Below are 11,259 nucleotides of genomic sequence, written 5' to 3'. Positions count from 1 at the left end.
TATAATTATATATTTCTATGAAATATTTTAAGCAGCACTATTTAACTATAAAAAAGGTACATTCAGAAACACGGGTATGAGAAAAAAAACAATTTATTAGCTGTTCTCCTTGTTGACAGATGGAATGAATCAAATTGGCAGATTATTTACATAATCCAGTCAAAAAATGTGTTAGAAAGCCATGGTGACAAGTTGCAAACTTTTAGAAAACAATCATCTCCAAGTAAAATAAGAAGGAAAAGGGGATGCTGTAAGTGCGGCCCCTGGTGGAAGGTTTAAAGGCTCGCGTTAGAGAGTAGCAAAGCAAAACTCTCTTCAGCTATCAGGTTCACAAACATGGAGGCGATAATCTAGCCTCTAACGTTTACAGTTCATGCTAACTCTGACATGTTCACAACCTCAGAAAAAAACAGAAACAGAAGCCCTCTCTCGTGCTTCTCACTTAAATTGAATGTGTTAAAGACTATTGCTTAGAAATCATGCATGTCACATGAAAAAGTAAACATGACACATACATAAGAAAGAGAGAGAGGGCTGAGAACTACAAACTGCCCATTTGAGTTTTCAGATCGTTTGAACACCATCATTCAACTCAAAGTGTGTTGTGACAGTGTCTTTTGCATAAAACCCAACCAAAAGCAATAAAATAAATGGTGATTAAAGTAAAACAAAATATATATCCATGTATGCTTCTTTTTATTTACATACACACACATGTGCATGTATGTTTGACATTATAAAGAAAATAATTCCCGTAGGTGTAGTTTAATTAAAGCTCAATATAGACTTTATTATAACAAAATAGGCAGTATACTGAGGGTTAAATATACATTACAATTTTTACTCTTATTTGCATTGCTGTTTCTTTAAGTAAGAATATGTCATCACCTGGATTTGAAATGAAAAGATGTTAGCTGTTCCTTTTCAACCTTAACTATAAACTACGCTCATATGCACCTTGATTAAAATGTACAGAGATCTTTAAGACAAACATTTAATATAAAAAATAATTTTGTGCCAAATGTTTTTGTCCTCTTTGTGCACTTGTGAGATCTGCCGATTAAAGCGAGTGGGCCCAATCTTACGAAAGAAAAGTCAAATTAATATAGTGGATGTAATTCATGTAGCCCAAATCCATCTGACAAAGGACATTTGTAAACTAAACATGCTCGTAAAGCTGAAACGTGCAAAGTGTCTGCTATCGTGTTTTCAGAGTGTCAAGAAACCTAAAAGCGTTAACCTGCGATGCAAACAAACCAAAACATATATGATGCATTACCATTGTTAATCCTTCCAGTAAATCACCTCCCTTAAACATTAAGGAATCTGTACCGTATAATCTGTCCATTAAAGTCGCAGGTCAGGCATATCTCCTCTCGCCGGAGAATGAATGCGGACGTTGGGGTGCGAGTTCTAGACAGCAGTCTCACAGAGAGGCATGAGACTCCACTCAAGCCCATCCCCAAAAAACCCTTTCCTATGCTTGAGAGTCAGAACGCCAATGCAAGCTGCATGCCAGGTTAGTATAAAAAAATGATACAGAAAGAAAAAAACAAGTTTAAGGTTTATCATGTCTCCAGCCATCTCACAGTTTCTCTTTGGCTGGTACCCAAATGTACGGTCCAGACTGCTCCTCGATGATTTGTTTAACCAGGTTGTAGATCTCTTCCAATGTGTCTCCTTGTACAATGGCTGAGGGAAAGAAAAGGACAGGTTTGCTTTAAGGGCAGAGAAGAGATATATTAAAGTCGTAATAAGCATATCTTTAAATGGGTCATGTGATAAATGAGGAGAATGTTCTCACTCACTGTAGGTACAGAAGGAAGTTTTGCTCAAATTTGTGAATGTTCAAGTAAAATATATTCAAGCAAGAAGATACTTCACCCAAATATGAAAAGTCTGTCATCATTTACTCACGTTCGAGTGAATGATGACAGAAGGATTTTTGGAAGAATGCTTATAACCAGACAGACTTTTCCCCCCATTGACTACCATAGTAGGACAAAATACTGTTAGTCACTAACAATGTTAGTATGTTAGTCAAAAGTGGCCCAGAACTGTTTGCCGTCCTGCATTCCTCAAAATGTTTTCTTTTGTTCAGCATAATGGGGACTCGATGTCAATGGGGTCAAAATCTGTATGGTTCTAAGCATTCTTCCAAATATCTTTCACTGTGTTCATCAGAACCAATAAATTGATACAGATTTGTGAGTAAAGGATGACAGAACTTTCAATTTTGGGTGACGTATCCCTTTAAACTCACCGGTGAAGTGCTCTAGGAATTCCTGCTCCAGCTTCATGGCTCTGTCATACGTCTTCCTGGCTTGTTCCTCCAGAAACCTCTTATTCATCTCTCTGAGGAGAAAACAGAGAGCCCACACTTTAAAGCCAGTCATTTATTATTTAATCAATATAAAAAATTGATTGACATTACTTTTCTATTATAAATGATAAGCATAACCACGCTAAAAGCAGAAATAAAAAATGGTATGTGTTTTTATACACGCAACATTTGCTAACATCTATTGGTTTAAAACATGAATTCAGAAAAAGACGTACAAAATATTCTCCATTGATTTAGGTTTCACAAACACAGCAATGGGGTAGAGCTGTGCTAATTGAAGTCGCTTGATGGCGTTTCCCGAGACATCCAGTATGCAGTGTTTCCCCTTAAAGAAGAATGAAAATACATTGTCAAGTGAAAATAAATAATATTGCATAATGCAAATCAAAGTGTCATGAGAAACATGTGGTTTTATTACTGCTATAAATGTTTTATTACTTCCTAACAAGGCTTAACTCTCTGACCTTTTCTGACACCTCTCGTACCGACTGCACGCTCGTCCCGTAGAGATGGTTGTTATATTGACCAGCTTCGATGAACTTATGATCCTGAATGTCTTTTTCCATTTGCTCCCTCGATATAACAAAATGGTAGTCTCTGCCATCAACCTCATAGTCTCGCTTTGGTCTAGTGGTGTCTAGCGAAAGAACAATATTGACCATAGGTAATGTCAATATTGAAATATTAAAAATAATACAAATTATATTTTAAGGGGAACAGGGGTACTCACGGGGAACGCATGATCCAAACTTGTCAGGGAACTCAGAGATCAAATCATCATTGATTCTGTCTTTCATTGGTCCAAGAATGATGACTGGACGGGTGTAATTCACTGTAAACCACAACAATAAAAATGTAATAAAAGTCTGATGACTACAATCCTGTAATAAATGTAATTTACATTATTGTAGTTTTAAAAGATACTCACCTTCCTGTTGTGTGACTGTCTCGTAAGAAATAACATATTCTTCCTGTCCACCTAGTGCAGATAAAAACACTGAAATGAGCTAAAAATCCTCACATGCTATATAGTTAAACAGGTTAAAAAGGTGAAGTGTGTCATTTCTGCACCACCATTATCATATACCCTACTTAATTTGAAATGGTAAGCTTATAATAATGATTTAGAATTTGAGTCATCGGGTACAATGTCAGTTTGATGCCATGGCGCGCGAAGACAAGTACGTAAATGAACCTGCATTTTTACATTGCAAACAAAGATGGCAACATGGAGACAAACAGCAGGTTTAATATTCCAGTGATAGTTCGCCCAAAAGAAAATTCTGCCATCATTTACCTCTTATCATTTCAAACCTGTATGACTTTCTTCAGCAGAAAACAAAAGAAGGTATTTTGAAGAAAGTTGGGAACCGAACCACGACAGTACCCATTGAATTGCTTTGGTTTTGTGTCCATACAATGGAAGTAAATGGGTGCCGCGCTGTTTGAGTACATGACAGAATTTACAAGTTTGGGGTGACCTATCAATTTAACTGATATTGAAATTATTTATGCATTCCACTGTTTACCTGAATTTACCTGGACTTGCATTCACCAAAAATATGGCAAGCATCTATTAGAATTGATAATCAACATGGCATTAAAAATCTGCTTGTGTTGTGGGTTTCTTTGTTCATCCATTACGACTCTTTACACCTACGGTAAAATGGATGACTTGGTCACTGCAGGAAAAACAGCATACTGCATGTACGACATGATGTTGTCTACAGTATGAGAGCGGTGTTCAGATGAGTTTGATTTAAGAGGCGCGCAGCATTAGATAAAAGTTCAAGAGGTTTGTTCAGACCACTCAATGTGAATGGCCATGGTTTATAAAAACCACACAGGATAGTTTGAATGCCTGTGTAACATTGTTTGGAGGTAATATTGTTGGCCATAAAGTGTCCTGCCCTTGGCCTGATCACTAAGCAACTAGGATTCGGAGCAAAGATAACAAAGTGTTATAAAACTATTATGAATAACTAACCATCCTATTAACTATGATGTATTATTTATTTACTTTATTACTTATTTATTTGTCGTTTTACATTATTTCAGAAAAGATTCGTGTAATTTCATTATCGTGGCTTTAGTAACGTTTTTTTTATTAAAGGGATAGTCCACCCACACAATAAAATCATGTCATCATTTACTTTCCCTCCTAGTTGTTCTAAATTTTGTTGTACCACCCAAAAAGAGATATTTAGAGGAAATGTTGTATCTAAGCAGTTCTGTGGCACTTCCATAGTTGTGAAAAAACTATTATGGTAGTCAGTGGTGCCCCAGAACAATTTTTTTCCCATAGTCTTCAAAATATGTTCTTTTGTGTTCAACAGAATTGTATACAGTTTTAAATCAACTTGTTAATAGTGACAGAATTTTTATTTTTGGGTGAACTGTCCTTCAATTCCTTTTTTTGCTTCTGTATTGACACAAATATTAAAACATTTCTTTAACCGTTAAGTAAAATTTTGTGTCAAATCCTAGTTTCTTTTAAAATTGTATGCAAAAGTGAGCACATCACATCAAAAGCTTTTGTTTGGTTAGCACAGAGGGAATTCAACATTCAAACCCATGAGGTTTGAACAGATTAATAAACTAAAAGCAGAGGATGATAATGGAAGGAAATAAAAGGGAACGCACACTTACGGTAACTACTCTCACTATCGCTGGCATTAGAAGTTACATGCTCTGAAAACATAAAAGGGGAAAATAAACACCACCACACAAAACACACAGGCCTTCTGTAAAAATACTGTATGACAGATGCAACACCAAGAGCATCACCAGCAGAGGGCAGTGTTAAGAAACTGTGGGCTACATATCATGCCTCAAATCTATTTTATGTGCCGTGTGTTCAGATTTCTCATGTTAAATGAAACATTTCAAACTGTATTACAGATTGTTCTTAACACAGCATGGTGCTTGGAACTTTAATGGAAGGAGGGATTCTACCCACCACCAGGTGAAATGTCTCAGTACTATGTCACACATTTTTAAAACACTCTTTTTTGCATGCAAAAGTACGATGTACTGTGTACGGTATGCTGATTTTAAGTAACTTATCATTGTAACAAAACATTATTTTCAGTTTATTCAGTTTATAAAACAAGACCTCTCTTCCCATGGCAGAATCATAGCAGTAACTACATTTGACACTTTCTGAGAAAAATATAAGTAGGGTTGCCAGTGCCAAGCTTGCTGCTGCAATGTAAGGAGACTGTGGGTAGATGCCAGGGCGATGATATGCAGGACAGGGTTCAGGATTTCTACAAAGTTGCTTACTAGCCCAAGTCAAAAGAAACCACCTCCAAATCAATTGATATTTAAAGTGATAGTTCAACCAAAATGTTTTATTAACTCACCGTCATGTCATTTCAAACCTGTTTGACTTTCATTCCTCTGCAATACACAAAAAGAGGATATTTTGAAGAATGTTGGTAACCGATGCAAAATCAATGCAAGTCAATGGGTACCGCCGTGGTTCTTCAAAATATCTTCTTTTCCGTTCTGCAGAAGAAATGAAGTCATACAGGTTTGAAATGACAAGAGATGATGACAGCATTTTCATGTTTGGGTGAACTATCCCATAAATAATTTGCATCTTGTCGCACAGTTTTAAGGGGTTTCATATCCATCCACACCAAACACAGGCTCCAGGTGAAAGGCATACAGTAAGAAACCAAAGCCTGTTTGATAACTGCTAGGGGGTTTTCAGAGCAGGACAGGTCTGCTGTAGCCTTTGTTGACTTACTCAAGCCTCTGTCGTCACTCAGGTCCTGTGGAGCAGTCAGCAGACAGAAAAAAACAGAAGAAAACCACAAAAATAACAATGATTACTGGAACAACATATCTGGTTTTACCGCTGAACAAACTCCCTGCCTTGCAACAAGCTCAGATGCAGTCCATACTGTACGTCTTCTCACCGACAAGAAAATGTGTTCAAGGTTGTTGCACAAGCAGCAGTTTGTCCAGCAGTGTGTCGGGGTGTGTGACTCTACCCTGTCCTGTACTGCCCTGCCCTGTGCTTTCGGTGTCAACGGCTAATGTACTTACGGTCCACATCGCTCGTTTCCTGCTCGCTGGCCTCCTTGCTCTTGTGGAAAGTGAATTTTCGCGAAAAGGGGTTCTTTTTACGCTTGTCATTGAGCGACTGCTGAGAAGGGGGTGGGGGTTGGAGGAGGTAGGGAGAACAAAAACAGGGAAGAACAGATGGAATGGTATTGGGTGTGTATGTTCCAGTATGAACAAATGCCCAACTTAACAGATGCCCATGGTACTGATTCTATGGCCATCACCTACCCATGACAAAATACTGAAATTGGCAAAAGAAACAACTTCTATAAGGGTGTGAAGCTAGATCATGGGTTGGAAATGGCAACAGACACAGTGAAAGTTAGCAGGGATCCCGAACATCACGGGACAGTTCACCCAAAAATGTAATTCTGTCATCATCTACTCATCCTAAAGTTGTTCCAAATCTGTGTATACTGTATTCTTTTTTGTGATGAACACAGAGAGAGATATTTGGAAGAATGCTTGTAACCAAACAGTTCTTGGCCACCATTGACTACCATAGTAGGAAAAATGACAATGGTAGACAAAAGTGCGCCAGAACTGTTTGCTGTCCCACATTCTTCAAAATATAACTTTGTTTGTGTTCAACAAAAATAAATTTACAAAGATTTTCTTCCAACTATGGAAGTCCATGGTGGCCAAGAACTGTTTGGTCACAAGCATTCTTCCAAAAATCTTTCTCTGTGTTCGTGGTAACAAAGAAATTTATAAAAATTTCAAACAATTTGCGGGTGAGTAAAGGTTGACCGAATATAAATTTTTGGTTGATCTGTTCCTTTAACACAACATGAGACACACAACCACTGTCAACACACAGCATTCTGGACGAACTCATTGACATTCAGACATTCCAAAGTGAGTTTGCTAATGAAAGTTAGTCATTTCTAAAGAAATAAGAAAGCAAATTGTGCGGCATCATGCTGGTGGAGAGCAGATTGACATCAATGGCAAGCGTATAGTATAAATCTGTGTACACATACAAGTGTATATATATTAACTCATGCTGCATTAGTGAATGCTATAGAAGCGAGTCAAAAAAGGCGTATCGATCTAGAAAAAGACATGTTTGCTATATAGAACTCTGCAGCACAGGATAAAGAGTCATTGTCACATGCTATTAAAGTAAGAACCTCTCATAGGAGAGTCTTGTGGACATACAGTATTAGTACACTACACATGAGTATTATTTCATGTAAAAATGTATGTCACAAACAGAAACTTTAATCATTAAAAATAAACAAGGCATCTGTCTTGAAAGTTTACACTTCTTGCCAGTTGTTAGCTGTCCTATGCAAGAACAGTTTTGGCTTTGGAATTGTCACACCAGTGAAAGGTGCAACAAAATCTTGTTAGCACTTTTCATCTAAAACTAGCATCATATAACAACGCTTCAAATAGGGCTACCAGGCTTAATCATAATGTTTCCTATTCTGTCAAATGAGAAAAGTTATGGCCGTGTTTGGGATTATAACTTTTCTCACAAGGACATTTTCATACAAAAGCCTCATTTAAAATTCATTAACTTATAAACCGCTGCTGCGTCGGCTTTGAAAGTTTATTTCTGTCAAGCCAGACACGCTAAATATTTAAGCAGCAAACACTTACCGCTATGTCTCGTGGCTTGGAGTTGAATTTGACCGTCTTTAATCTGGCCCTTTCTTTTCTCTCCACCCTTAAGAATACAAAGACAGAGAATAAGAACAGAAAACCAAAGGAACTGCTGAGAGACAAGCGTGTTAAATTTGAAACTTAGAGAAATCCTTTATTTTGGCAAAGACAAAGAGAGCAAAATGTGTTTTGAGGAACAATGGGATGTCACACAACCTGCCCATGTTGGCATCTGTCTAGTTTTGGTAACGTCAAACCAAGTGACAGATGAATTTGCACAAAAAACGGTCGAGTTGAGTCGAGAGAGTCGAGTTGAACTGACGTCAACAGCAAAAGAGTAAGAAGCATTTCCCCTTTTCTTCTCCGTTTACTTCACTTGTAATGTTTTTATTTTGCTGTATTGACTATGCCACATTTTATAGTTCGTTTCATGTTATTATTTATATTTACCACAGTTTTCTTTCATGTTTTAGTCCGCGACCCATTTAGAACACACCTGGCTGTGACCCACGAGTTCACCAAAAAAAATGGAAATTCTTTGTAACATTATTCACTCCTGCCATCCCAGATGACGTTCTTTCTTCAGCTGGACAGATTTTTTTTAAATAAGAAAAATCTAGCTTTATGTACATATATAGGTCTCAAAATATTAATATCCATTAATAAAGTGATCCAAACCTCTCCAGTGGCTTAATACTGTACCTAATGTCTTCTAAAGTAAAACTATAGATGTGCAGGAAACTTGTTTGAATACATTTTCACAAAATTGAAACAAGGCGTAATAAAAAGTGTCCTGTCCATAATTTCAAATGTATTCTTCTCATGACTGATTTTATTATGACAACTATACAACATTTTTTTCTAATACAACTGTGTTCAACCAAAGATATATACTGTTCATCTGGAATTGGAATGGAAGGAGGTCAAGTCAATTTTGATAAAATGTTTTGTGATCAATTCATATACATCATTTGAGAACAGGTGATCTAAAGATATCAACTAATGAATTAATTGGATATCATAACCTATTGCTAATAAATCTCTTATATTGTCTCTGTTATATACAGCGTGCTTCCTAACAGACTTTCACAAACCGGATTTCCACTTTGTTTCTAAGAATACAACGCTGTCTGCCCCGTGTGCGTCAGGACTAGCGAGTTCACAAGCGCCAGAAGTGAGGAGTCGAGACAGAGGCGAGAAGTCAATTATCAACTTTCATTCACTGTCTGGTGAAGAGAGATAGCATAACACATTGGCATAAGAGTCAGGTTGCAATTAAAATCAGGTAAACTCGCGACCTTGACAAAAATGACAGCACACAAAGCAAATAACATTTTTGAGCGAGCCGCTAAGATCAAGAATCGCTGGTAGGAATGAATCTACTGCAACGATTCCATTAAATTAAATTGAATTATAAATACAAGAAATATGATGTCAAATGTACAGTGCAGTGTGCTCATCTCTACTTTATAGACCCGCATTGTGAGATAAATCAGAGTAAAGACCATTAGTTGTGGGTAATGTGCCATTTAACCGACGAGGTGCGACAATCAGAGTAGAGTTGTTCATACACCATGTTCTGGAATGCTCTGGGCGGGGCCTACCTCTTTTTGCTGGGAATGACGCCCATCTCGCCATCTGGAGTCACATGCTGTGCCTGCCACCACTCCTCGTCTGAGGCATTCAGGACATGAAGGATGTCGCCAAAATGGAAGTTCAGTCCCTGACTAGGGAGGCCAGAGTCCTTTGTTATGTCATAATCAAACAGGGCTCTGGTGGAAACAAGCGAGAGATGACAGAATAATGGGTGAGAATTCATTTTAAAATGGAAATCAGGAATAGGTCGGCCAAAAATATAAAATTCACCCAAATGTGATTCCAAATCAGTTTGACTTTCTTTCTCCTGCAGAACACGAAGATATTTCGAAGAATGTCGGTAACCAAACAACACTGGCCCCCATTAACTTCCATTGTACGGAGCCAAAAAACTCAGAAAGTGTCTTCTTTTGTATTCCATAGAAAGAGTATTCATGTGTCCCAAATGTGTCTAGTGACTGGATTTGATTGAGGATCTCTGTTTTTATAAACGCATACGTCATTTGAAAGCCTGTGTCAAAGTTAATAATGCATGAAAAATACAGCACAGTAAATTTACCACTATACTAAATATGTTCTGTCTGTAAATATCTGGGCTTTTCCCCATTTTCAATCGGATGTTTTTTTTCTTAAAAAACAAGGCTTTTAAAGTCTGCCCGTAACACTGTATGTTCAGGTTTTATTTGTCGTATATGATACTACATATGTGACTGGGTCCCTTTCAAAAAAACACTACTCCCAAATAAGTATCGCATCAAAAAATATTTTGGTCCTTACAATGGATGTCCAAAATGGATATTAATACCATGTTTAAGCACGAGTTTATTATACATTCATACTAAATGTTGCATTCCATACAGACTTCTTAAAGGTACAGTAGCACCTAATTCAAAAGGTCTTTAGGGGAAATTGAACCATTTCTGACAATCAAATGCAATGCAAGTGTGGAATATGTTCCCTGTAAATCAAAGGTGAGAGTACCCTCCAGCAGTCTGTACACACTTGAGCTTCTATGACTTTTAAACATGCAAAAAGATGCTGAAACTATTCTGTAATAACAAAGTTCATTTTTTCATCGCACGATTGCAGTGTGCTAAGACTGATTTGCCTACAGACAGATTCTGTGAGTTGTTAAGTAGGCCACTGCTGTTCTGTTCATGTGTTTTTAAGAGAACTGGAGCTGAAGTAACTAGCCTCACAAGCTCTTGACTAGCTTATCTCTGTTTTCACATCAATAATAAAACTCTTTCAGGATGAGGTCAGGGTGTCTGAGGAGTTTAAGGGGCTCCAAGAAACACACAGAGAGCAAAGTCTCTTTACCCTCAACAGCACATGAAGAACTTTTGCACAGTACACATTATGCAAATCAGTTCGTGGAGTATTCCTTTCATAAACCGGGTGTGAATATGAGCCAAAGATAACTTCACGCCACTCAGAAATTGTAAGCATCTATGACATGTTATAATATCCATGTTTGCATGTCGATCATTTTGAAATCCATAGCTCGCAGCTGGGAGCATATTATGGGTTCATACAGCTCTCACAGTGAAAGATTATATCAGCTCGAAAATCTATGAGTGCTGCATGCTTGTGTTGAGAATCCACAGCCCAGAGGCTTCACGATTCTCAAAATG

At 37.5% G+C, this 11,259-nt stretch overlaps 1 protein-coding gene across 13 annotated transcripts in view; it reads right to left on the bottom strand.

The window, feature by feature from the left end:
- Nucleotides 1–75: 75 nt before the first annotated feature.
- The window catches only part of dlg1a (discs large MAGUK scaffold protein 1a), a 101,681-nt gene continuing 90,497 nt past the window's right edge, over nucleotides 76–11,259 (bottom strand). For 5 of the 13 annotated variants that reach the window (XM_079461081.1, XM_079461083.1, XM_079461077.1 and 2 more), the window contains 10 exons: nucleotides 9,634–9,801; nucleotides 8,027–8,093; nucleotides 6,099–6,123; nucleotides 4,994–5,035; nucleotides 3,273–3,323; nucleotides 3,075–3,176; nucleotides 2,809–2,981; nucleotides 2,560–2,669; nucleotides 2,264–2,355; nucleotides 76–1,692 (listed from right to left, as the gene is read on the bottom strand). In XM_079461081.1, coding sequence (XP_079317207.1) covers nucleotides 1,586–1,692; nucleotides 2,264–2,355; nucleotides 2,560–2,669; nucleotides 2,809–2,981; nucleotides 3,075–3,176; nucleotides 3,273–3,323; nucleotides 4,994–5,035; nucleotides 6,099–6,123; nucleotides 8,027–8,093; nucleotides 9,634–9,801 — 937 coding nt within the window. In that variant the 3' untranslated portion in view covers nucleotides 76–1,585. Of the gene's footprint in view, nucleotides 1,693–2,263; nucleotides 2,356–2,559; nucleotides 2,670–2,808; nucleotides 2,982–3,074; nucleotides 3,177–3,272; nucleotides 3,324–4,993; nucleotides 5,036–6,098; nucleotides 6,124–6,400; nucleotides 6,501–8,026; nucleotides 8,094–9,633; nucleotides 9,802–11,259 lie in introns of all 13 variants that reach the window. The other 8 variants (XM_079461085.1, XM_079461078.1, XM_079461076.1 and 5 more) reach the window with 3 other exon arrangements.

This window comes from Barbatula barbatula, assembly GCF_947034865.1.
Source record: "Barbatula barbatula genome assembly, chromosome: 7".
Lineage (NCBI taxonomy): Eukaryota > Metazoa > Chordata > Actinopteri > Cypriniformes > Nemacheilidae > Barbatula > Barbatula barbatula.
Note: the sequence above shows the minus strand (reverse complement) of the source record. Positions and strands in the feature narration are given on the sequence as shown.